Consider the following 27,038-nt stretch of genomic DNA (forward strand, 5'->3'; position numbering starts at 1 on the left):
GCCAGGAATGCGGACAGCTGTCTCGCTTTCGGGTACCGCGCGCTGACCATTGTGGGGGTCGAAGAGGGCTGAGGGTGCGGGAGAGGAGGGCTGCCGAGCTGCTATGGCGAGAAGCCCCGGCTGACGCGGGAATTAGACAAGAGGACGCAGCTGGGCGGCCGGCGAGGCGCGGCCCCTACTGGGCCCCACCGCGTGGCCGAAGCGCGTATGGCGCGAGGCAGCAAATTCACTGGACCGCGGGCCCCTGAGGGCCCGGCCCCGCGCCCGACCCTCCCCAAGAGGCTGCCTGGCCCGGAGCCGTGAAGCAATGGGCAGCCTGGACCAGGGTGCCCAGCTGGCCGCAGCCCGCACTCACCGATCCGCGGTCCCACCGCCGGCGCCGGAGCTACGCTGGGATCTCCAACGTCCCGCCGCGCCGCGGCCATCTCGCGCCTCCTTCCGCAACACACCGCCCACAGCTGCACGAGGTACGTCGCCTCCCCCCGGCCACGGTCGCAGCCACGCCCCGGAGTGGCCGACTGAAGCCGGAGGCGGGATCAGCATCTCCAACCAGAGACCACTCACAGGGCCGCTCCATGAAGATTGACGAGCGTCTGGGCCAATGGGGAACCAGTAGGAGTGCGGAGCACCGGCGAAGGCGGGTGGGCGATTGCGCAGGAGGTGGCACTCATCCTTAGTCCTCAGCTTGGGAATGAGTCTTCGGCTGTATCTTCTTCCGAGTGGAAAGGTGGGTCGAGTTCTCGGCATGTACCTTTATGTTTCCCCCGGTTGCCAGGTACCCAGTATAGTCCCTTGAGTTTCCATAAGACCCTAATCTTAGCTGAAATTTGAGGGCTCCTGGAAACAGGTCTGTCTATCTGTAGGTTGTCAGACATCCTGCCCGGTTGAGGTTTCAATTAACCCTGAAAGAATTATAGCCCTCTTGCCAGTTGGCTTTATACCCTGTCCAAATCTGGTAGCCTTCTGCCTTCAAAATCTTACCCTCTTTCCCTCTTCAGACTCTTCTTCCTTTTATATTAGTCCCATTTCTAATTTCTGTCCGCCTTGCGTGAGAAAAGCCTCAGTACCTATTAAAATATATTCCTGAACCTACCAACCTAAGTAAGCCCTGGCATAGGAAAACATAGCCAGGTGGTACCAGGTGACTGATGCAAAACTAGACTTAAGAAAAAGGAGGAAAGAGGAAAGGCAAGGAAGAAAGAAAAACAAGTATGCTTTCCTAGGTCTGGAAGAAAATGAGTTTTAAAATATCTTACAGAAATGTTATATGTATTTTATATCCATGTGTCTTTTAAATTATTTACAAATAACATCACAATATGAAAAAGCACTCTTAGGAAAAGGATTTCAAATCCCAAGAAAGAATCCAAGAAAACCTAATTCATCTTATCTTGCTCTTGTCTTCACCAGAGGTGTGATAGGTATGATAAAGGTCCACATCTGTTCCAGCTAGTTACAAAGTAAAAGCTGGGGGCAATGCGTAGTAATTGATAATTATAGCAAAATTCAAAGTATCAGAAGGACAGTGGAAGAAATCAAACACTTCCCTATGCCAATCTATTAATCTACAGCAGTTTCAAAGGAAAGATTTTTAAAGGTCTATTTTAAGATGACATATACTCAGTTTGTATATCATACCAACATGAAATGTACTGATAATTAACAAGGTAAGTAGGATTTTAATGAATGATTGCAATGTCCTAGTACTTGAAATATTGATACATGATAAATTGCAGTAGAATTCAAAGGTACATTGACATTCAAATAAAAATGATTTTACTTCCTTTCCTCTTCATTTACCCAGGAGAATAGCTGCCATGTCTGTGTTTAGGTCATTGATTGAAAAATATGAAGCCATGGGATACCCAGAGTGTGTTTTCAGAGTTGCTAGTTACATTTTTCTGGCCTCTCTTTTCCTCAGTAACCCTGCCTTACATGAATTGCTGCTAAGCTTAGTTGGCACCCCTATTAACCTTCAGTCACATGGTCCTGTTCTTTTTTTTTCCTACAGGTCTTCTCCAATTAGATCATTAGTTCCCTGAAAGTAAGGTCCTTATTTTAAACTCCTCTTTCCTCCCCTCAAAATGGCTAGTTCAATACTAGACATGTAGTACATAGAATTCTACCCTTACTATTGTGTCCATAATAAAAGATTGTTTCAAATATAGTGCTCCTATGAACCAGTCCTCTACATAAAAATTACTTAGAGTATTCTTGTTAGGGGGCTAGTGCCTACCACTGAAGGGTGTCTCCCCCTTAGAGAGCTTGAAAAAGTATAACTGAATCAGAGTGTATTGGTTGTCTGTCCAGAAACTTGACTAAAGTGCTTATCAGGGGCGTATCTTTTCCCAAAACAAAAAGACTAGAGAGAGTCCCAGGCCTTCTGCAGCATCTTCATGGTGCCACACGTCTTAGGCTCCTTGTAGCCATTGGCTGTACTGTCCTTGTCATGGGGCTTTTGCCTTCAACCTCTGATGATGGCTATTCCTCTTCTAGGCATTTTGTCACATGCAGGTTAAATGGTGTGGGCGGTATTGGGAGAGAGGCAAAAAGCAAAAGATGAAAAATATTCATGCCAATTAAGTCTGCCCATTTAACAGTCTTTCCTCTGTTTGCCTCTGATTATCGAGACCCATGTCACATGACCATCCCTGTCTGCAAAGGAATCAGAAATACTATTTTAAACAGGATTTTGTTTGTAAAATGGAGGAATGCAGATACTAGGTGTGGAAATATTAGCACCTGCTATAGTTACTGAATAAGTGACTTTGTGATTGAGCTCTATTTATTTCATCAGGAAGAACTACTTTTTTAAAATGCCACTGAATTTTCAACGAAAAGACTAACCATCTGGGCTGGGATTGTGGCTCAGCGGTAGAGCGCTCGCCTAGCACAGGCGGGACCCGGGTTCGATCCTCAGTACCACATAAAAATAAAGACATTGTGCTGTGTCCATCTACACCTAAAAAAAAAAAACTAACCATCTGATTTTAAAATGAGCAAAAGATCTGAACAGACAATTCAAAAAGTAAGTATGATGATATACAGACGACAAATAAGCATATGCTCAACAACACATATCATTTGGCAATTGCAAACTGGAACAATAAAATATAACATACCTACTAGGGACGAAAAGAACAAAAAAGCCAAATGCAGGCAGTGATACAGAGCAATAGGAACACTCATTCATTGCCACTGGAAAAGATGCAATCACTTTGGAAAACAGTTTGACAGTTTCATATAAAGCCAGGTATAGTTTTACCATTGGACCCAGCAATCACATTTCTAAATATTTGCCCAATTGAGTTGAAAATGTTTTTCCCTTTTTATTCATTTGTTCTTTTCAGGGATACAAAAATGTAGAGTGTATTTTGCCATAGATACATGGAGTATAATTTATACTAGGATTTCATTGTACGTGATGTGGAGTTTCACTGGTCATGTATTCATATAGGAACATAGGACAGTGATGTCCAATTCATTCTAACATCTTTCCTTTTCCCATCACCCCCTCCTATTCCTATCCCCCCTTCCTTCCATTCTTTCCCCTTGTCTAATCCAATGAATTTAAATTCTTTACCCACCCCATTGTGTGTTAGCATCCATATATCAGAAAGAATAGTAGGCCTTTGCTTTTGGGTATTCTCTTATTTCACTTAGCATGATATTCTCCAGTTCCATTTATTTATCACCAAATGCCAGGATTTAATTCTTCTTTATGGCTGAGTAATATTCCATTGTGTATATATGGCACATTTTTGTTATCCATTCATCTGTTGAAGGGCACCCAGCTTGGATCCATAACTTAGCTATTGTGAATTGACCTACTGTAAACATTGATGTGGCTGTGTCAGTGTAGCATGTTGATTTTAACTCCTTTGAATATAAACTGAGGAGTGGAATAACTGGGTCAAATTCCAAGGTGGCTCGACTCCAAGTTTTCAGAGGAATCTCCATACTGCTTTTCAGATGGTTGCACCAATTTGCAGTCCCACCAGCAATGTTTGAATGTCCCTTCTCCCCCACACATTCTCACCAACATTTATTGTTATCATATTCTTGCCATTCTGAATGGAGTGAGATGGAATCTCAGGTAGTTTTGATTTGCATTTTCTAATTTCTAGAGATGCTGAACATTTTTTCTGTGAAGTGCCTGTTCAGTTCTTTGCCCTCTTGCATATTGGGCTTTTAAAAAAAAAAAAGTTGGTGTTAACTTTTTGAATTCTTTATACATCCTGGAGATTAATTCTCTATGTTCAACGCATGTGGTAAAGATTTTCTCCCATTCTGTAGACTCTCATCCCATTCTTTATTGTTTCCTTTGCTCTGAAGAAGCTTTTCAGTTTGAGTGCATCCCATTTATTGATTCTTGATTTTACTTCTTGTGCTTTAGGAGTCTTGTTGAGGAAGGAAGTCCCTAAGCTGACATGATGTACTATTAGGCCTGCATTTTCTTCTGTCAGTCAAAGGGTCTCTGGTCTAATGCCTAGGAACCACATGGAGTTGAATTTTGTGCAGGGTGAGATAGGGGTTTAATTTCATTTTGCTACATGTGGATATACAGTTTTACCAGCACCTCTTGTTAAACAGGCTACCTTTTTTCCAATGTATGTTTATGTTACTTTAGTCTACTATGAGATAACTATATTTATATGGGTTTGTCTCTGTGTCTTCTATCCTGTTCCGTTGTCTGTTTTTGTACCAATAGCATGATGTTTTTTGTTACTAGAACTATGTAATACAATTTAAGGTCTGGTATTGTGATGCATACTGCTACGCTTTTCTTATGAAAGATTGCTTAAGCTCATCTGGGCCTCATATATTTCCAAATGAATTTCATGACTGCTTTTTTCTATTTCTATAAAGAATATCATTGGAATTTTAAAAGGAATTGCATTAAATCTTTATAGCACTTTTGATAGTATAACCATTATGACGATATTAATTCTGCCTATCCAAGAACATGAGAGGCCTTTTCATTTTCTAAGGCCTTCTTTAATTTCTTACTTTAGTGTTCTATAGTTTTCATAATTCTGTAACTATTTCCTGTCTTCTACTGATTTTGGTGTTGATTTGTTCTTCTTGTAGAGGTCTTTCACCTCTTGGTTAGATTGATTCCCAAGTACTCTATTTTATTTTATTTGAGGTTATTGTGAATGGGATAGTTTTCCTAATTTCTCTTTCAGCTGATTCATCATTAGTATATAGGAACACAATTGATTTATGGGTGTTAATTTTATACCTTGCTACTTTGCTAAATTCATTTATGAGTTCTAGAAGTTTTCTGGTGGAGTTTTTGAGTCCTCTAAATATAGAACCATATCATCAGCAAATAGGGATAATTTGAGCTCTTCTTTTCCTATTGTTATCCCTTTATTTTCTTTTTTTGGTCTAGTTGCTCTGGCAAGAGTTTCAAGGACTGTGTTGAATAGACATGGTGAAAGAGGGCATGCCTGTTTGTTTCAGTTTTTAGAGGGCATGCTTTCAATTTTTCTCCATTTAGAATGATGTTGGCCTTGGGTTTAGCATATATAGCTTTTACAATGTTGAGGTATATTCATACTTTCCAAAGTATTTCCAGTGTTTTAAAAATGAGTGGATGCTGAATTTTGTCAAATGTTTTTCTGAATCTATTGAGATAATCATGTGATTCTTTTCTGTAAGTCTATTGGTGTGATGAGTAACATTTATCATTTCCATATATTGAACCAGCCTTGCATCCTTGGATGAACCACACTTGATCACGCTTAATATGTTTTTGTATGTGATTTGCCAGTATTTTATTAAGAATTGTTGCATCTATGTTCATTAGGGAAGTTTTCTTTTGGTCTGAAGTTTTCTTTCCTTGTATGTCTTTGTCCAGCTTTGCTATCAGGATAATACTAGCTTCATAGAATGAGTTTGGAAGGATTTGCTCCTTTTCTATTTCATGGAATAATTTGAGGAGGATGAGTATTAGTTCTTTAAACTAACTCGGCTGAGAATCTATCTGATCCCAGAATTTTGTTGGTGGTGGTGGTGGTAGGCTTTTGTTTAAATTTTCTATGTCCTCTTGATTCAATTTGGGTAGGTCATATGTCTAGAAATTCTCCATGTCTTCAAGATTTTCTATTTTTATTGGAGTATAAATTTCCAAAATAGTATTGAATTAATTTTTGCATTTCAGTAGTGTTCATGATGATATTTAAATCACAAATTTCTGTAATCTGACTTTTTCTCTTTATAAAAGGATGGGAAAAACATATCATCCACATGGATCTTGTAACCAAACAGGGATCTCTATCCTCATATCAGATAAAGTGGATTTCAAGATAAAGTTAATCAGAAGAGACAAAGAAGGTCATTTTGTACTGCATAAGGGAATTATACATCATGAAGGAACCTTAAATGCATTCTCTTAAAAGAAGCCTGTTTGAAAGGCTACATATTTTATGATGCCAAATTATGACATTCTGGAAAAGACAAAAATATGAAGATGATAAAGAGATCTTTAGTTACCCAGGAGAAGGGGAAGAGAAGGAAGGAGGGATGGAAAAATGGATCACAAGATTTAGGGCATGCAAGTACTCTGTGTGATGCTGTAAGGGTGAAAACATGTCATACATTTATAACAGCTCATAGAATGGACAAAACAGAGAAAAAACTCCAATGTAAATAATGGGTTTTAGTTAATAAAATGCGTCTACATTGGTTCATTAATTGTAAAAATGAACTACACTAATGCAAGATGTTTATAATAAGAAAAACTAAGAAGGAGGAATGATACATTGAACTCTATACTATCTGCTCTATTATATTATTGTCATACATTTATAACAGCTCATAGAATGGACAAAACAGAGAAAAAAACTCCAATGTAAATCATGGGTTTTAGTTAATAAAAATGCATCTACATTGGTTCATTAATTGTAAAAACTGAACTACACTAATGCAAGATGTTTATAATAAGAAAAACTAAGAAGGAGGAATGATACATTGAACTCTATACTATCTGCTCTATTATATTATAAAACTACTAAAAAATAAAATTCCTTAATCATTTACAACAAACAAGCCAGTAAGAACCATATTAACATAATTAAGAGAAATTTTCCTTTTCTGTTTTTAATGAGAGGTCATCTTTGCTTTATTTGTGTTTTATGGATTTCTATTGTGCTCACAAATTCTTGTGAGCTACAGGTAAATCTTTAAAATTTCTTCATCACTTATACTTTTTAAAGAAGTTTCTATAAAGTTTTTTATGTTTAAAATTTTTGAACATGAAGAAAAATTGAAAGAATTGGTACAGTGAATATCCATATGCTTTTTATCTTGGTTTACTATTGCATACATTCTCCTAAAATCATGGCTGTACTGGCTTTCTCTCTCTCTCTCTCTCTCTCTCTCTCTCTCTCTCTCTCTCTCTCTCTCTCTCTCTCTCACACACACACACACACACACACACACACACACACACCCTTCACATCTCACACCTTACTTTCACCTTCCCTTCATCTCTGTCTCACTGTTTCTCTTCTCCTTCTTTGTATGTTTTTAACAGAACCACTTGAAGTTATATTGCAAACACAAAAATACTTAACCCTGAATACTTCCACATGTATTTCCAAGAGCAAAAGTTTCTTGATTAGTATTTAAGAAAAGCCATGTAGGACCTAAAAATTGAAACCATGGAGACCAGCTACCTGCAATTATTTAAAACCTTGCTACAACTCCCTCTTTTATTATTGTTTTTCCTGCAAATACTTGACCAACCTGATAGATAATGCCCTTATCCCCTTGAGTTATAGTAGCAAAACTAAATTTGGGAGCAGTGCAGGTAGAGCCAGGGTATCACAGTATGGAGAAATTCTTATGACATGAGAGACCATTAGCATTCCATGAAATCATGCATATGCAGCACTTGCTGCAGCCATACTTGGGACCACGAGTGAGTAGGATGCAGCTGTCAAACACTATTATAATAACTGCACAGCTTTAAAGTAAAATCCTAATAAGATCTTCACCATGACATTTCTAAAACCTCTTGAAGTGTGCCATGTTTTGCTCCTTGCCTGGTCAAAATCTTGTATAAATCTTCAAAGTTAAAATTTAGGCAGCTCTGGTGTCTTGACTTGGAATCTGATGACAAAAACTTTTTCAAGACACTTTATACATTAAAAGTTTACTCAGTGATTTCTTAAGACCTCTTTTGTCATTATGTAGTCTTTAGTAGTCATTCCTTTTACTTGGTAGCATGTCATCTTATATAAAAATTATAAACTGTTTTGCATTAGGAACTGAGTTTAATCACACTTTGGGGAAACTAAAGAACAAAGCGTGATTACTAATTAAAAGAATAGAATTAGAATATGTAAGAAATCAAATTATAAAATATAATAATTGTCATCATCTTTGACATGTTCATTTGTATTTGTTCCAGAATGAAATGAAATAATGTCTACAACTACCTTAGCTCTCAGGAAATAATTTAACTCCATATATAAATCTTTATAAACACACTTCACTTACTCTAGCTTTCTTTTTTTTTTTGTCTTCACATTAGAGTAATATAAATATGCTCTTATCCATACCCACACCTCATAAGAATAAAATCTTCCCCCAAAACATACAGAATTACATCTTAAATTTTAATTTTAAACTGTCTCATAAAAGCAGGACAGTATATTGATATCAACCCTATTGGGGGAGGAAAATTATGGCAACTGAACAGCTAGGAGTGAAGCAGCTAACAGTGAAAATAACAAACATTTATTGAGAATTAACTATGTAAAAAAGAATATAGTCTGCTGGTCATATTTATCCTTCATTGATATTATAGTTTTGATATGAATTATCACCCAAAGATTCATGTGTTGAAGTCTTGGTTCCCAGTGCAGCAATATTCAGAGATGGGGCTCTGACTTTATCAGTGAATTAATCCATTGAGGGGTTAATAATGCAGTGACGTTAGTGGGAGGTGTCAGAAACTGTAGGTAGTGATCCTACTTGGAGGAAGTATTTTATCCCTGGTGCCTTTCCTCATTTTCTCCCTCTGCTTCTAGACAGCCATGAGGTGAGTAGCTTCCTTCTGCCATGCCCTTTCTCCATGATTTTTCTACCTTGGACCCAGGTGAGCATGGACTGAACCTCTGCAACTGTAAGCAAAAATAAATACTTCTTCTTTTAAGTAGTTTATGTCAGGTATTTCAGTTATAGCAATAAAAAGCCAACTAACAAAATAGCATTTACTGGACATGTGTTCTTATGCCCATTTTACAGATAAACTCAGAGAAATTGTGTTATTTCACCAATGATACCCAGAGAAGATATTTTAATAGCCAATCTGTTTTTTTACAGTGACCCAGGAAGACAACCATAAAAATCACTATTCTTGTTTAAACAGCAGAATGAAATATGCTGACAAACACATGGTCAATTCTAACAAGCACATGGTCAATTCTTGACTCCTTTTTTCCCACTCTCCTTTTTCATTGCCATTACCTAACCAAGGTCACTGTCATCACTTTCTGTGTTGTGACAGTATTTCTAACAAATTAACAAGCTTTCATCCTCTTTTATTCCATGTTCACACCATGTGATGGGTAATTTTTAAAATATAGATCTGCTTGCATCTGTCCCATGTTCATAAGTCTTCAGAGGAAGTTCCCGATGTCTACAAGATAAGTGAAGTCCTTAATAATAATCTGTTATACACAGTTTTCCCAATGTACCCTGTTCCACTAACAATCTCCCCATATGTCTTGTACATTTTCTATCTGAATATTGATTTCCCTTCCTTCCTCAACTGGGAAGCTCAACATTCACCACAGAGCTCAAATTCCACTCTTCCCTGGAACCTTCCTGGACATAGTTACTCATGCCCACCTCTGTTACTTCTCCTGAGCTACTTCTAATGTCTTTATTGCCACTATTACTCCATTGTCCCCTACCAGACTGTGAATTCCTTAAAGAAGAAACTATTTCATATCAATCTTGAATACCTAGTCTTTAACATACTAAGTATCCAGTTCATATTTTTTAATGAATTTTCATGATACCCTAGGAATAACTGATATCCAAGCAATTCAAATAACACTTAAAAACAGGACTCCAAGGCATCAGACTTAGAAATTTCCTCTGTGAGAATATGAACAGGTTTTCATCCCTCAAGAAGGTCATAACAACTGATGATAATGGTCTCAGGAACAGTTAAGGTACCCCCATGTGACTGTTGGCCAGCAGTGCATGATGTTCCATGTACACTGGCCAATCCTTGCTACCTGTTCCTGCTCCCACATTGTCCAGCCCCACTGGATACAATGCAACTTCTTTCTTTCCTGTCCTTTATGTTCCTTTTCTGATTTGTTGTTGTTTTGTTGTTGTTGTTTGTACTGGGAATTGAGCAAAGGGGCACTCAAACACTGAGCCAAATTCCACCCCCTAACTTTTTTTTTTTTGAGACAGGTTCTCACTAAATTGCTTAGGCCCTCAATAAGTTGCTGAGGGTTGCTTTGAACTCTTCATCTGCCTGCCTCAGGCTCTGAGCTGCTGGGATTTATAGGCATGTGCCACTAAGCCTGGCCTGTTTATTTTTTGTTGGTGTTGTTTAGTTTTCTTTCATTTTTGTTTCTGTTTGTTTCATTTTCGAGATAGTCCTGATATTGCCCTGGCTGGCATCAAACTTACAGGCTCAAGCAAATATATTGCCTCAGTCCTACAACTTATGATTATAGATGCATGCCACCATGCCCAACTGCTGAGCAGCTTCTCTTCCTTGCTGAATCTGAAGTTTACTGGCTTCTACTACAACCAGACAAACACAGACCATAATTAATTGCTTCCTCTGGACCCAGAACTTTGGGAGGCAGGAGTTAGGATACAGAGAGTATCTCCAGTTAACCCAAGCAGGATCTTCCATGGCTTACTTGGGAAAGTAACATAATATCTCCAATGCCACCAACTCCTATTTTTCTTATACACAATAAGCATAAATTAGCCATGTAGTAACCAATAAATATTAAGTATTTCTTTTCTTCACCTCCCCCACACTGCATTTGTTGTTTTATAAGATCTGTTCCCTTTATGACTGCTATAATTTGAACCTTAAATGTCCCCAAAAGCCCATGTGTTATAGGCTTAGTCCCCAGAATGGCAATATTGGAAGGTAGTTGAAACTTAAGAGGTACAGTCTAGTGGGAGGTCTTCAGGTGATAAGGGACATGCTCTCAAAGGCAATTCTGGGAACCAGGCTTTTTCCAAGAAGCAGGCTTCCTTGTTCTCTGTGTCTTCTTGGCCAAGAGATAAGGAGTTTTACTCCACTGTGTGTTCCCACCATGACTTGCTGCCTCACCACAGGCCCAGAGCAATTGGATTTAACCTATTACAGACTGTGAGCCAAAACAAGCCTTTTCTCTTCATAAGCTGATTAAGTATTATAGTGTTGGAAATCTGACTGACAAAACTATGTGAAGGAAAGGTGTTAAGTTGGTATTTTACAAATAGTACCAAAGTGTTACCTAGAAATGACTGAATCAGAGCATATGAGACCAAATACAGTTGCAGTATATATTTGAACAAATGGGAAATAGGGTATTTGATGAGCTTGTATTTCCCAATAAATAATTATTTTTAAAAATTAAACCCATAGCCCATGTATCTAAGGGCAATGACCCTATATTGGCCCCATACAGACCCTCCTCCAAATGTTTTATCTTCCTTTGAGACATAGTTCTTTTTAATACACATGTACCTTGTTTTTATATTGTTACAAAAATTGAAGAGTTATTGCTCCAATTCAGCTATTAAACTATGGAGTCTTCATTTTATTTCTTGTGCTATTACTATTCCTAATTTGCTCCTAAAAGAAATGTATAATTCTTTCTTGCAATGCATACTCTGCAAAATTACCTGCTGTAGCTGCCTAGGATTGGCTTTTATCTCTGTACTGTGGTGGAGTAGAGTTATATAAGCCACCCCGGCTTTTAGCAGGAAGAAAATTACTCTCAGATGGGCGCTGCCTGAAAAACTTGCTTTCATTATCAGGGTTCCTCTAGACCATAGGAGCCTGGGTTTTTTGCCTTATGAACCATTCCAAGCTCATATATCATGTGGGTTATGCCATGCAATGGCCTTTTCTATAACATGTAAAGCGATATTTTTGAAATTTATTTTTCCTTAGAAAAGTCCTTGAATAGGTGGTAATTAACAGATGAGTCATCTAAGACATAAGGAAATGAAATGACTTGCCTGGGATCACAGAGGATTTACATTTGTTAAAATATTCCTAACTACTTAGTTCCCAGTTTGAGTCCCTCTTGGTAGGATGGATACAAGTTAGCAATCCTCATTTTAGATCCACTAGCTGTACTTACCAAGAAGAGAATATCAAGGCTTTTTTGTTATTACAAAGTGTTAATTATATTCAGAAAATGTTTATAAAGGGGGGAAATAGGCTGCTAGGTGCGCTGTGTAATGCCAAACTAAGTAAAATAATTCTTTCTGCCATCAAGGAGAACCCCCACAGGAAGGAGGGATACTCAAGCTTGTGATCAAATGCAACAATTGTAAGTCAAGAACACAACAACAACAACAACAAAACATAGTGAGTTCTAGGACAGACGTAGATTATAAATTAAATTCCACCAGAGCTTCATAGAGAGGGACAATATCTCTATCCCAGTAAAACCATGGAAGAGGTAACATTCAAATTGAACCCTGAAGAGATTAGATCTCATTTTGCCAGGCAGTTATGGCTAGACAAGGGCATTCCAGTACAAGAAATGGCATTGTTTGTGAAAAGTTATAGAGTTGGGAGAAAGCTGAACAAAGTTGTGGAGGAGAAGAAAGAAGAGGTTAGGGCTTAAATGCACAAGGGTTATCAATATCTTAAAATAAAATTCTGATATAATTGCATGTACAACAAGGAGCCTCTGAAGGTAGTTTATCCATCCAATAAAGTATATAAAGCCCTCTGTTCAGGCTCAACTGCATGGAAAGAAGAGTGATACGAGTTGCTGTGTGAAGAGTTCTGTCTTACAATACAGTGCATTGGACAAAAAAGATAGAAGATGCTATAGTTTAGATCTTAAGTATCCCCAAAAGATCCATGTGGTAAAGACTTGTCTCCATCATGTTGCTGTTGGGAAGTTCTAGAAACAAAGAGGTGGGACCTGATGGGAGGTCTTCAGGTCATTGAAGGTGTGCCCCAAAAGGATCATGAGACCCTAGTCCCTTCCTCCCCCACTCCCCATTTGTCTGTCTCTCTCTCTCTCTCTCTCTCTCTCTCTCTCTCTCTCTCTCTCTCTCTCTCTCTCTCTCTCTCTCTCTCTCTTCTCTGACATGAGGTAAGTAGTTTTGCTACACCAAGTTTTCCTACTGTGATGTGCTTTCTTACCACAGGCCCCAAAGCAATAAGGCCAACAGGACTATGGACTGAAACTTCCTAAAATTTGAGCCAAAATCATCTTTTCTCTTTCTAAGTTGATTATCTTGGGTATTTTGTTATAGTACAAGAAAGCTGAGTAACACAAAAGGCAGGGAGAAGAGTTATAGAGTTCTTAAACAAGTAATAGGTATGAAAGCCTCAACTGAAAAACTGGCAAACAAAAGGGAAAGAAAGTATAGAAGTGGAATATGTCATCCCAGGGGCGAGACCTCTCCAACCAAAGTGTTGGCGGGAGCTCCCACCGCACACCGGGTCGAAGAGAAGCCTCCAACTGAGGAGTCTGGGGGAGCTCTCACTGCACACCGAGTAGAGGGGACAACCCCCCCCATCGAGGGGTGAGAACCTTCCAACAGTTGGGGGGAGCTATCACCACACCCAGGTTCGAGGGGACACCCCACTCTAGGGGCATGACCCCTCCAGCCGGGGTGTCAGGGGAAACTCCCACCACACCTGAGTCGAAGGTACTCCTCCCTCAAGGGGCGGGACCCCTCCAACCGGGGTGTAGGGGGAAGCGCCCACCGCACACCGGGTTGAGAGGACTCCCCAAGTGAAGGAGACTCATCTCCAACCGGGGTGTCCGGTGGAGCTCCCACAGCATCCCGGGTCGAGGGCAGTCCCACAACGAGGGGAGTGATCCCTCCAACCAGGGTGTTGGGGGATCTCCCATCGCCCCCTGGGTTGGGGGGACTCCCCCCTCGAGGGGCAAGACTCCTCCAACCGGGATGTTGGGGGAGCTCCCACCACACCCTGGGTCTAGAGGATACTCCCCTTAGGGGCAAGACACCTCCAGCCAGGGTGTTGACACCCCCAGGTCAAGGGCAATCCCCCCTCCAGGGGCAAGATGCCTCCAACCGGGGTGTTAGGGGAGCTCCCACCACACCCTGAATCTAGGGTACTGCCTCCACTATGAGAGAGACACCTCCAACCAGGGTGTTGGGGGGAGATCCCACTTAACCCGGGGTCGAGGAGACCCCTTTACTCGGGGTGTCGGGAGGAGCTGCCAGCACACCTTGGGTCAAGAGGACGCTTCTCCTCTACAAGGTAGACCCCTTCAATTGAGGTATCAGGGGGAGCTCGTACACCACCGCACCCCAGGTCAATGGGACTCCTCCCTCGAGGATGGAGAGACCTCCTACCCGTATGTCAAGGGGAGCTCCCACCACACCTCGCCTCTAGGGGACTCCTCCCTTGAAGATGGAGAACATTCCAATCGAGGTGTCAGGGAGAGCTCCCACTGCACCCTGGGTCGAGGGGACTCCCCACTTGAGGTTGGAGAGCACTCCAACCATGGTGTAGTGGAAAGCTCCCATCGCACCCGAGTCGAGGGGACTCCCCCTGCTCAAGGGTGAAGATTCCTCAAACTGTGATGTCAGGGGGATCTCCTACTGCATCTCGGGTCAAGGGGACACCTCCCTGAGGAGGGAGAGCCTTCCAAACGGGGTGTCTGGAGAGCTCACACTGCATCACAAGTCGAGGGGTCTCCATACCTTAGTTGGGAGAGCCCTCTAACCGGGGTGTCGGGGGAGCTCCCATTGCACGCGTGTTTAGGGTACTCCCCCCTCGAGGGTGGAGGGCCCTCCAACTGGATTTCTGGGGGTAGCTCCCAATTCACCCCTGGTAGAGGGGACTCCCCCCTTGAGTAGCAAGACCCCTCCAACCTGGGTGTCGGGGGAAGCTCCCAACGCATCCGGGGTTGAAGGGACTCCCCCCCCCAAGGGGAGAGACCCCTCCAAATGGGGTGTCGTGAGGAACTCCCACTGCATCTTGGGTCCAGGGGACACCCCCCTCTACCGGGTAGATCTCTCCAATTGGGTTGTTAGGGGGAGCTCATACACCACCAAACCCAGGTAGAGGGGACGTCCCCCTCGAGGTGGAAGACCCCTGCAACCAGCGTGTCGGGGAGACGTCCCACCACATATAGGGTCAAGGGGACTCCTCCCTCGAGTATGGAGAGACCTCCTACAGGTGTGTAGGGGCTGCTCCTACTGCACCTCGCCTCTAGGGGACTCCCCCCTTGAAGATGGAGAGCATTCCAACTGGGGTGTGGGGAGGCAGCTCCCACCACACCCAGGGACGAGGGGACTCCTCCCTCAAGGGTGGAGAGCCCTCCAAACGGGGTGTCAGAGGGAGCTCCTACCACACCCCACATCGAGGGGACTCCCCGGTTGAGGGTGGAGAGCTCCCCAACCAGGTGTCGAGGGGACTCCCCCTTGGAGGGTGGAGAGCCCTCCAAATAGGGCGTGGGTGTGTGAGGAAGCTCTCACTGCACCCCGGGTCAACCCTGGGTCGAGCGGACTCCCCACTTGAGGGTGGATAGCCTTCCAAATGGGGTGTCAGGAGGAGCTCCAACCACACCCTGAGTGGAGGGAACTCCCTGCTCTTGAGTGGAGAGCCCTCCAGAGGAGTATCGGGGGCAGCTCCCACCGCACCCGGGGGTCAAGGGGCTCCCCCCTCGAAATTGAAGAGCCCTCCAAATGGGGTGTCGGGGGAGCTCCTAACACACTCCGGTTCAAGGGGACTCCCCCCCCCAGGAGGGAGAGCCCTCCAAATGGGTGTCATGTGAAGCTCCAACCACACCCCCGGTCGAGGTGACTCCCCCCTCCAGGGGGGAGAGCCCTCCAATCAGGGTGTCTGGGGGAGCTCCCACCACACCATGAGTCGAGGCGACTCCCCCTGAGGGCGGAGAGCCCTCCAACGGGGTGTTGGGGGGAGCTCCCACCACAACCTGGGTCGAGGGGACTCCTCCTCCGAGGATGGAATGCCCTCCAAACAAGGTGTCTGGGGGAGCTCCCACCACACCCCAGGTCAAAGCGACTCCCCCCCCTTGAAAGGGGAGAGCCCTCCAAATGGGGTATCGTGGGGAGCTCACAACGCACCCCAAGTTGAGAGGACGCCCCACACGAGAAAGGAAACCCCTGCTTCCGAGGTTTCGGGGGAGCCCCAAAGGCATCAGGAGTCGAGTGTACTCCCCCCATGAGGGGGGAGACTCCCCAACTGGGTTGTCTGAGGGGAGGAGCTCATATACCATTGCACCCTGCGTCCAGGGGACTCCTCCTTCAAGGGTTGAGAGACGTCCAACCCGGGTGTCATGGGGAGATCCCATCGGGATGTTGGGGGGGAGCTCCCACAACACCTGGGGTAGAAGGGACCCCGGCCGAGGGGTGAGAGCCCTCCAACATGGGTGTAGGTGGGAGCTCTCACCACACCCAGGGTCCAGGGGACCTTCCCCCGAGGTTCGAGAGTTCTCCAACCAGGATGTTGGAGTGAGCTCCAACCACACCCCCAGTCGAGGGGACTCTCCCTCGGACAAGGGGGGAGAGCCCAAAAACTGGAGTGTCGGAAGGAGATCTCAATACACCCCGGATCGAGGGGACTCCCACCCCAAGGGGGGAGAGCCCTCCAACCGGGGTGACGGGGGGGGGGTTCCCAATGTACCCCAGGTCGAAGGGACTCTTCCCTCGAGGAGCGAAACTCCTCCAACACAGGTGTCAGGAGAGCTCTCACCGCACCCCAGGTGGAGGGGACTCCCCCCTCAAGAGGGAGACCCCTGCAACCGGGGTGTCAGAGCTGCCCCCGCACTCTAGGTCAAGGGGAATCCCTCATTGATGGCGGAGATCCATCCCGGGATCATGGGGAGCTCCCACCGACACCTTGGGTTAAGGGGACACCCCCTCGAGAGGGGAGACACTTCCAACCCGGGTGTTGGGGTGAGCTCCCACCACACCCCTTTTCCAGGCATCTCCCACCTCTACAGAGGAGACCCCTCCAACTGGGGTATCGGGGAGCCCCCACTGCACCCCAGGTGAAGGGGACTCCCCCTTAAAGGGGGTAGACCACTCCAACCAAGGTGTCGGGGGCTATTCTTTCCACACCCCAGGTCGAGGGGACTTCCAGCTTGAGGGGCAAGACCCCTCCAACCCAGGTGTCTGAGGGAGCTCCCACTGCACCCTGGGATGAGGGGCCTCCCCCCACCAGGGGCAAGACCCCTCAACCAGGGTGTCATTGGGAGCTCAGATGGCACCCCAGTCGAGGGGTCTCCACCCCCCCAGAAGCGAGAGAACTCAAACCAGGATGTCAGTGGAAGCTCCCACCACACCCCAGGTCTAGGGGGCTCCCACCCCAAGAACCGAGAGCCCTCCAACCAGGATGTTGGAAGGAGTTCCAACCACACCCCGGGTCAAGGGGACTCCCCCCCCCAGGTGGGAGAGCCCTCCAACCGGTGTGTTGGGGGGAGTTCCCAATACACCCTGGGTCAAGGGGACTCCCCCCCAGGGAGGAGAGCCCTCCAACTGTGGTGTTGAGGGGAGCTCCCACTGCACCCAAGTAGAGGAGACTCCCCCACCGAGGGGCAAGAGCTCTCCAACCAGGTGTAAGGGGGAGCTCCCAACGCACCCTGGGTCGAGAAGACTCCCCCTTCGAGGGGCAAGACTTCTCCAACCTGAATGTCGGAGGAATCTCCCAATGCACCCGGGTTGAGGGGACTCCCCCTCTCAAGGGGAGAGACCCCTCCAACCGGGGTGTCGTGAGTAGCTCCCACTGCACCCCTAGTGGAGGGGACAGCCCCCTCTATTGGGTAGACCCCTCCAATTGGGTTGTCAGGGGGAGCTCGTACACCACCAAACCCAGGTAGAGGGGACTTCCCCCTGGAGGTGGGAGACCCCTGCAACCCGTGTGTTTGGGGGATGTCCCACTGCACATCGGGTCAAGGGGACTCCTACATCAAGGATGGAAAGACCTCCTACCGGTGTGTAAGGGGGTGCTCCAACTGCACCTCGCCTCTAGGGGACACCCCCATTGAAGATGGAGAGCCATCCAACCAGGGTGTGGGGGGAGCTCCCACTTCATCCTGGGTCGAGGGGACTCCCCCCTCAAGGGTGGAGAGCCTTCCAACCAAGGGGTCGATGGGAACTCCCATGGCACCCCGGGATAGAGGGGACTCCCCTTGCTCGAGGGTGGAGAGTCTTCCAACCTGGGTGTCTGGTGGAGCTCCCACCACACCCGGGTCGAGGGGACTTCCCCCATGAGGGGGGAGAGTCCTCCAACCAGGGTGTAGGGGGAGCTCACACCACACTCCTGGTAGAGGGGTCTCCACACCCGAGTTGTGAGAGCTCCCCCAACAGGGTGTTGGGGAGCTCCCACCGCACCCCGTATTGTGGAGACTCCCCCCTCGAGGGTTGAGAGACCTCCAAACGGGGTGTCAGGGGGAGCTCCCACCACACCCATGGTCGAGGGGACAGAGCCTTCCAAAAAGGGTGTGTGGGAAAGTTCCCACTGCACCCCAGGTCTAGGGGACTCCCCGCTGGAGGGTGGATAGCCCTCCAAATGGGGTGTCGGGGGGGAGCTCCCACTGCACCCAGGGTCGAAGGGACATCCCCCTGGAGATGCGTCAGGGGACTTCCTCCCAAGGGGGGAGAGCCCTCCAACCGAGGTGTCGGAGGTAGCTCTGAATGCACCCTGAGTTGAGGGGACTCACTCTCCAAGGGGAGAGAGCCCCCCAACAGGGGTGTCATGGGTCTAGGGGACTCCCACCTCAAGGGGCAAGACCCTCCAACTGGTTGTCGAGAGGAGCTCATACTGCAGCTTGTATTGAGGGAACTCCCAGCCCGAGGAAGGGGGGAGCATCCACCCCTAGTCCAGTGGACTCCCCCCCAGGGGCTCTACCGCTCCAACCGGGGTGTCCAGGCGAGCACCCACCGCACCCCTGGTTGATGGGACTCGCCCCCAGGGGCGAGACCCCTCCAACTGAGGTGTCAGGGAGAGCACCCACCGTACCCCAGGTTGAGGGGACTCCACCCCAAGAGGTGAGACCCCTTCAACCGAGGTGTCAGGGGAGCTCCCACCGCACACCAGGTCGAGGGGACTCACCCCTCGAGAAGCGAGAAGCGAGACCACTCCAACCTGTGTGTCTGAGGGAGTTCCCAATGCACCCCGGGCCGAGGGGACTCCCTCGTCGAGCACCGAGACCCCTCAATCCGGGTTGTTGGCGGGAGCTCCCAACACACCTTGGGGCGATGGGACTCAGCTAGAGGGGCGAGAGCCCTCCAACCGGGGTGTCGGAAGGAGCACCCAAAGCACCCCGGGTCGAGGGGACTCCCCCTTCGAGGGACAAGACCTCTCCAACTGTGGTGTGGGGGAAGCTCCCAACACACCCTAGGTCAAGGGGACTCCCCACTTGAGGGGCAAGACCCCTCCAACTGGAGTTTTGGAAGGAGTGCCCAACATACCCCGGGTCCAGGGGACTCTCCATTGAGGGGCGAGACCCCTCCAACTGGGTTATTGGGGGGAGGTCCCACCGTACCTTGGGTCTAGGGGACTCCCAGCTCAAGGGGGCGAGACCCTTCTAACTGGGTTGTCGGAGGGAGCTCCCACCACACCCCGGTTCTATGGGAATCCCCCCCGAGGGGGAGATCCTTCCAACCAGGGTTTCGGGGGGAGTTCCCAATGCATCCTGGGTTAGGGGACCCTCCCCCTCGAGGGGGGTAGAGCCCTCCAACAGGGATGTCGTAGGTGCTCCAACCCACCCCGAGTCGTGGGGACTCCCACCTTGAAGGGCGAGATCCGGCGGGAGCTCCCACCGCAACCCCGCTAGAGGGGACTTCCCCACCAAGGGGCGAGACCAATCCAACCGGTTTGTCAGGGGGAGCTCCCACCACACCCCAGTTAGAGTGGACTCCCCCATTGAGGGGTGAGACCTCTCTAACCAGGTTGTCAGGGGGTGCTCCCAATGCACCCCAGGTCGAGGGGAATCCCCCTCTGAAGGGGGAGATCCCTCCAACTGGGGTGTCGTGGGGAGCTCACAATGCACCCCAGGTTGAGGGGACTCCTCTCGATGCCCAAGAACCCTCCAACTGGGGTATTGGGTGGAGCTCCTAATGCACCCCGGGTGGAGGGACTCCTCCCTAGAGGGGGGAGACCCCTCCAATTGGGGTGGCGGGGGGAGCTCCCAATTCACTCCGGGTGGAGGGAATTTGCCCCCCAAGGGGCTAGAGCCCTCCAACCGGGGTATCGGGGGAGCGCCCACCACACCCTTTGTCGAGGGGACTCTCCCACTGAGTGGTGAGACCCCTCAAACCAGGTGTCATGAGGAGCTCCCACCGCACCCCTGGTCATAAAGTCTCCTCCCCCAAGGGAAGAGAGCCCTCCAACCCCGGTGTCTAGGGGAGCTCACATGGCATCCCGGGTGTACGGGGGACTCCTCCCCCTACGGGTGAGAACTGGGGTATTGTGGGGAGCTCCCACCGCACCCTTGGTCAAGAAGACTCCCTCCCCTGGGGGGCTAGAGCCCTCCAACTGGGGTGTGGGAGAGCTCCCACCACACCCCTGGTCAAGGGGTCTCCCCCCGGCCGAGGGGGAAGAGCACTCCAACCTGGGTGTCCAGAGGGAGCTCCCAACACGCACACTGGATGGAGGGGACTCCCCCGCTTTGGTTCAGACCCCTCCAATCGGGTGCCGATAGAAGCTGCCAACGCACTCGGTCCAGGGGACCCCCGTGGGTTCAGACCCCTCCAACCGGGGTTTCGGGGGTAGCTGCCAATGCACCCCTGGTTGAGGGGACTCCCCCACCCCCAGGGGCAAGAGCGGTCTAACCGAGGTGTCGGGCGGAGCTCTCACCGCATCCCGGGTTGAGGGTACTCCCACTTCCAGGGGCAAGACCCATCCAATCCAGGTGTTGGGGGAGCTCAAAGCGCACCCCGGGTCGAGGGACTCCCCAACCAAGGGGGGAGAGCACTCCAACCTGGATATTGGGGGGAGCTCCCAACACATCCCAGGTCTAGGGGACGCCTCCCTGGTGGGTTCAAATCCCTCCAACTGGGGTGTCAGTGGGAGCTCCCGACACACACCGGGTCGAGTGGACTCCCCCCTCGAGGGGCAAGACTCATGCAACCTGGGTGTTGGGGGGAGCTCCTAACGTACCCTGGGTCAAGAGAATCCTCCCCCCCGGAGGGGCCAGACCCCTTCAATCAGGGTGGCGGGGGGAGCTCAAAGTGCACCCCGGTTCGAGGGACTGCCCTCCCAAGAGGTGAGACCCCTCCAACCCGGGTGTGGGGGAGCATCCACCACACCCCATGTCAAGGGGACTCCCCCTCTAGGGGGGAGAACTCTCCAACCTGGGTTTCTGTGGGAGCTCTTAAACCACTGCATGCTGGGTCAAGGGGATTTCTGCCAGAGGGTAGAGAGCCCTCCAACAGGGTGTCGGGGGGGAGCTCCACTGCACCCAGGTCAAGGGACTCCCCCCTTGAGGGTGGAGAGCCTTCTAAACCCGGTGTCAGGGGAAGCTCCCACTGCAGCAGGGGACGAGGGAACTCCCCCCTCGAGGGTGGAGAGTCCTCCAAATGGGTTGTCAGGAGGAGCTCACAAAGCACCCCAAGTGGAGGGGACTCCCACCCCAAGGGGCAAGACCCCACCAACCGGGATGTCAGGGGGAGCTCCCACCGCACCCTGGGTGGAGGGTACTCTGAGCAAGTGTGGCAAAACCCCTCCAACCAGGCTGTCGGTGGGAGCTCTCCCCGACACCCCGGTTGGAGCGGTCTTGCCCCTCGAGGAGGGTGTCCCCTAGACCCCCAATGCACCCCGGATAGAAGGGACTACCCACTCTCGGGGAGAAGAACCCTCCAGCCTGGGTATCAGGGGAGCCCCGAATGCACCCGGAGTAGAGGGGACTACCCACTTTTGGGGGAAGAATCCTCCATCTGGGATGTTGGTGGGAGCCCCCTCCGCACCCGGAGAGAGGGGCCTCACCTCTCCCTGGGGGAGACACTTCCAGGCGTGTGTCGGGGGAACCCGCATACCACCTCACCAGGGTAGAGGGAACTCCCCTCTGCCTTTCACCAACTGCACCGGCTCCCCAGGTTTGTTTGTCCTTTCGTTTGCAGGAAAATTTGGAATTTTCAGGTTTCACTTGGTTTTGCCCTATTGGAATGAATGGAGTTCAGCCTGGATATCAAACACGGTTTGTGCTAGCTCCAGAAACTTCACAAGGACAATGAATTCTCAGTGAAACCAGAAAATTTTAAATGTTCCTGCCAGCAAACTGTTTGAAATAAAAGACCCAATCTTTTGGAATCGAGTAAGTTTATGTAAAGAATAAATCCTGCACAGAACCAAAAAAAAAAAATCAATATCTAACCCTAGCCCTAATCCTCCATTTCCATTCACCCCTGTAGAGCAAAATGATGTCATACCTGAAAATTCAAACATTTCCTGCCAGTGAATGGTTGAACATAGAAGAACTAAACATGGAAAGCTAAGTAAGAGTAGCTAGATAAAACACCCTGCCCAGTATCAAAGAAATAGGAATAAACCTAACCCTTACCATACTGCTAAATTTAAACCTAACCCTAACCCTGTGCCAAACACTAACCTAATTCAGAATCATTGAACCTAAAAGACCCCAAATTAGGAAGCCTAGTACAGCTTCCTAAATATTGAACCCTGCCCAGTGTCAAAGCAGCTAGCACAAACCCTATTTGATTTACACTTCCATTTCCATTCATACCTATAGAAAAATATGAAGTGAAACCAGAAAATTTAAAATGTCTCTGCCAGCGAACTGTTAAACCTATAAGACCCAAACATTTGGACTCGAGTAAGTTTATGTAAAGAATGAATCCTACACAGAATCAAAAAAATCTGACAATATCTAACCCTAAACCTAACCCTAACCATAACCGTAATCCTCAATTTCTATTCATCTCCCTTGGGCCAAATGAAGTCATACCTAAAAATTCAAAGTGTTCCTGCCCACTTGAACCTAGAAGACCCAAACTTGGGGAGCCTATTAAGGCTGAATACAGATGAATTCTACTAAGCTTCAAAGAAATCCAACCAAAACTAACACTAATCATAAAGCTAAGGCTAACCCTAATACTAATGTTAATACTAACCCTAACCTGTTAGAGAACCGTTGAACATAGAAGACCACACCTGGGGAGCCCTTGTGGTGCTTGGTAAAGGAAGAATCTTGCCCAGTATGGAAGAATTTTAAACAAAAATATTTTGGAGCTATTTTAGTATATGGATATTTCTGTGCTTTCTCCTAAAATGCTGACAGATACAGATGTTTGTTTCTACTTAAGCTTAGGGCAAATTCAATAATGAACAAACCAGAGAATGCACGCTGAGAACTAATTGAGTGAATGAAGTTTCAAGCAGCTAGCACAAACACTGATTTCCACCTCTATTTCCATTTATCCCTATTGGGAAAAATGAAGTGAAACCTGAAATTTCAAACTGTTTCTTCCAGCAAGCTGTTGAACCTTAAAAAAAAATCAAATTTGTATAATAAGATTAGGTAAAGAATCAATCCTGCCCAGTATCAAAGAAATCTGAGCAAAAAAATTTTGGAGTTACTACAGTATATAGGTATTCTCCCACTTGGTCCTAAAAGACTCACAGATGAAGATTTTTCTTTCTACATAAGCTGAGGGCTACTTTAACAATGAGAAAATCAGAGAATGCACACTGAGAACTAATGGGTGAGTGAAGTGTTAAGCAGTTAGCACAAACCCTATTTCATTTCCACCTCCATTTCCATTCGTATCCCTATAGGGCAAAATGAAGTTAAACCTGAAAATTTAAACTGTTTCTTACATTGAACCATTGGACTTAAAAGACACAAACTTGTGGTTAAGAAAAGAATGAATCCTGCACAGTATCAAAGAAATTTGACCAAACCTAACCCTAACCCTAACCCTAATGCTAACTTGTTAGACAACCATTTAACTTAGAAGACCCAAACTTGGGGAGCCTAGTAAGGCTAAGAAAAGGATAAAAACCTACCCAGTATCAAAGAAATCTGACCAAAATATTTTCAGATTTATTTCAGTACCTCAGTATTCTCCCATTGCTCCTAAAACACTCACAAATAAAGCTGTTTCTTTTAACTTCAGCTTAGGACTACTTCAAAAAGTAACAAATCAGAGAGTGCAGAATTAATTGAGTGTGTGAACTTGCAAGCAGCTAGTAAAAACCCTGTTTCATATCCATTTCCATTTCCATTCCTCCCTATAGGGCAAAATGAAGTTACAGATGTTCCCATGTCTATTAAAAAGTAAAATGGGCCAGCCTATACTAGCAAGACATTTCAAATGGTTTGCAATTATTGGCATATACAGCACTTGACTGGAATCTCCTACAACCCCTTATACTCAAGGCATTATAAAAAGAACACAAAAGAAATTAAAGACCATGCATTTAAAAAAAAAACAGAGGGGAGAAAGTATACCAAGTCCCCTTGCAATGATTGAATAAAAAAATCTTATTTAATTTAAACTTCCATTCAATTTCAAAATTTTCTATGGAAACATCAGCCCATAAGTATTGGGCCCCCATCACAGGGCCCTCCCGTCTACCTGTGGTCTCATGAAAGGATCTCATAATAAATACATGGGATGACCCAGGGCTCTTCATATGCAAGGGTTCAGGATTTGCATATGTTAACAGGAGCATCACCGCATCTTGGTGCCTACCAGAAAGTCAAGCTCTGGACCCCAAGAACCACCAACCAAGAAGATGAAGGAACTAACTCTGGAGGAGAACCCTTGCAGGCAAAGGACTCAACAACACAAATGGACCTCAAGTAAAGTTACCTGGGGTGATATTATTTGTTGACTAAGTCACAGATAGGCTCCTTTGCCTGGTAGCAATCTCATCCTTGGGCCTATGAGGGTGGTCCTCTGTGCAGTGCTCACTGTTAACAGTGAAGCCCCCTCAGATAATGATAGCATCCCAAGCCATACCTTATTCCCTTGATAAGAGGAATTTCTCTGGTGAAGAACATCTATGTACCTGGGTGAGTGCAGCTCCTTGGAATGTAGCTGATGTGCCCAAAAACCATATTGGCTACTGAACCATATTGGCTACTGCAGCCATTACCAACCATTATGCAGAAAATCAATATGGCATGATAGATATCACGCCAATATTGCTAATTGCTAGACCCATCAAAAGGGCAGCAGCCAGCTGGATGAATCAATCAATATTGAGTCCAGACCCTCACCATGAATTTGCCTTTATGCCAAATTAAACCCATACCCACTATGCACGAGAGTTTGTTACATAAACCTTTGCTCTGCTAATAATGATACTGATGGCATAAATATCACTCATACAGAGATCCTTTGTGCAGTCAATACATCCTGCTGGCTCACAAATTGTATAACCCCTCTTGTGAAACCAAAAATACATTTATCCTCAGAGTGCCCCAGCAATCTGGCTTCCAGTGAACCTGTCCAGAGTGGAGGAGCCCATGGGACATGGAGATAAAGAATCTTCTGAATGAGATCCTGAATTGGACAAGGCATGCAATTAGCCTCATCATCGATGGAATTATTTCCTTTGTAGATGCCATCGGTGCCACAGCCACTGGCACTGCTTCTCTCACTCAGAGTATCCAGACTGCTCAGATTGTAAACAATTTTTCTACTGCTATGGCAGAAGCCTTTGCTGTTCAAAATGACTTAAATAAATTCTACCAAGCTGCTAATTTAGTCATTTGGCAAGAACTAGATCTTCACCAGGAACAACTAGATATTCTGTTATGTTGCAAAGGCTCACTTGTGACCCTGAATTTTGTAGTATTTGTGTCACCCAATATTTTGTATCTGAAAATGTAATCTTACACTTCTCCAGTTTTTCTCAGTATATTAAGGGCACTTGGAATACTATGTTATAACTATGCATAAACTTACTAAGGCAATTGTCAAAACCAATGAGACTAATGTATCTATCTTGACAACCTCTTCTTTCTTCCAGGTATTGATTGAACATTGGAAAGACATGATAGCCAAATTAACTAATCCTTAAAATGCTATTACCCTGGACTTACTGTTTATAATAGTGATAATTTTTTCTTGTGTTGTGAGATAATTATGTAACCTTATAAAGGCCACTGAACAAAAACCAGCAATGCGGGCAGATGTCCTTGCAGCACAGTCAGATGGGGGAGATATGGGGACAAGTGCTTGGAGTACTGCATACGTGGCATATGTTAAGGGTGTCTGAGTGGCAAAACACCCTCCTTGTGCTAGATGCGTGAGTGGTAAACCGCTTACCCCATAGGCACAGCCCTGTATGTGAGGCCATGTGTTGCAGTACCTGCACTTGCTCCACAGTTCATTCCTCATTTGGTTGCTGCAAGCACAGGCAGCAAGAAATTGTATTTGTGGCTGCCTACAATCTGCTTAGCCTGAGTATATATGCAATAAAATCAATCCTGCTTTCTTCTTGGTCTCCGGAGGTCTTGATTAGTGGCTCTGCAGTCACACTCTCCTATACCCTGTTCTGTGGACCTCCTTGCTGGACAAGAGAGAACCCACACAACATAAATGGCAATATAATATATTGTGACTAAGTGGGGTGATCCCCGGAATAAAGAGTTAGTTTAATGTTTGAAAATCAAACAGTATAAGCCACTATGTTAACAGAATAGGATGATTACCTTAATAGATGAAGACAAAGCATTTGGCAATTTTAAGGTATCATGATACCATTCTTTGCCCTCTGGTAAAAGAAGATTACTACCTGTATCTAATAAGGGTTGTTTTGGCCATGTACATTATGGCCAAGTTTGTTTACTCCAGAAAATCAATGTTCATATACATTATTAAAAAAT

At 46.4% G+C, this 27,038-nt stretch overlaps 2 protein-coding genes across 16 annotated transcripts in view; one reads left to right on the forward strand and one right to left on the reverse strand.

Annotated features, from left to right (window-relative positions):
- Positions 1–490, reverse strand: part of LOC110597363 (serpin B6-like) — a 312,873-nt gene extending 312,383 nt beyond the window's left edge. For 13 of the 14 annotated variants that reach the window (XM_078020455.1, XM_078020452.1, XM_078020454.1 and 10 more), the window contains exon 1: positions 356–487. The gene's annotated coding sequence lies outside the window, so the exon portion shown is untranslated. Of the gene's footprint in view, positions 1–355 lie in introns of all 14 variants that reach the window. The other variant, XM_078020459.1, reaches the window with a different exon arrangement.
- On the forward strand, positions 75–26,649 carry LOC144366322 (uncharacterized). 2 transcript variants are annotated; one of them, XR_013425334.1, is made up of 3 exons: positions 75–727; positions 9,045–25,004; positions 25,623–26,649. XR_013425334.1 is itself a non-coding variant. In XM_078020467.1 (2 exons), the coding sequence occupies exon 2, from the start codon at positions 21,305–21,307 to the stop codon at positions 22,229–22,231; it is 927 nt and encodes a 308-aa protein (XP_077876593.1). In that variant the 5' UTR covers positions 75–727; positions 9,045–21,304; the 3' UTR covers positions 22,232–26,649. The 2 variants fall into 2 exon arrangements, 1 of the variants encoding a protein (XP_077876593.1); XM_078020467.1 differs by having other exon boundaries at positions 9,045–26,649.
- Positions 26,650–27,038: the final 389 nt, after the last annotated feature.

This window comes from Ictidomys tridecemlineatus, chromosome 8 (genome assembly GCF_052094955.1).
Source record: "Ictidomys tridecemlineatus isolate mIctTri1 chromosome 8, mIctTri1.hap1, whole genome shotgun sequence".
In the NCBI taxonomy this organism is placed as follows: domain Eukaryota; kingdom Metazoa; phylum Chordata; class Mammalia; order Rodentia; family Sciuridae; genus Ictidomys; species Ictidomys tridecemlineatus.

What these genes read in the sequence shown, in the direction of transcription:
- LOC144366322 (XM_078020467.1), top strand. Translation starts at nt 21,305, where the DNA reads ATGCAACCTGGGTGTTGGGGGGAGCTCCTAACGTACCCTGGGTCAAGA.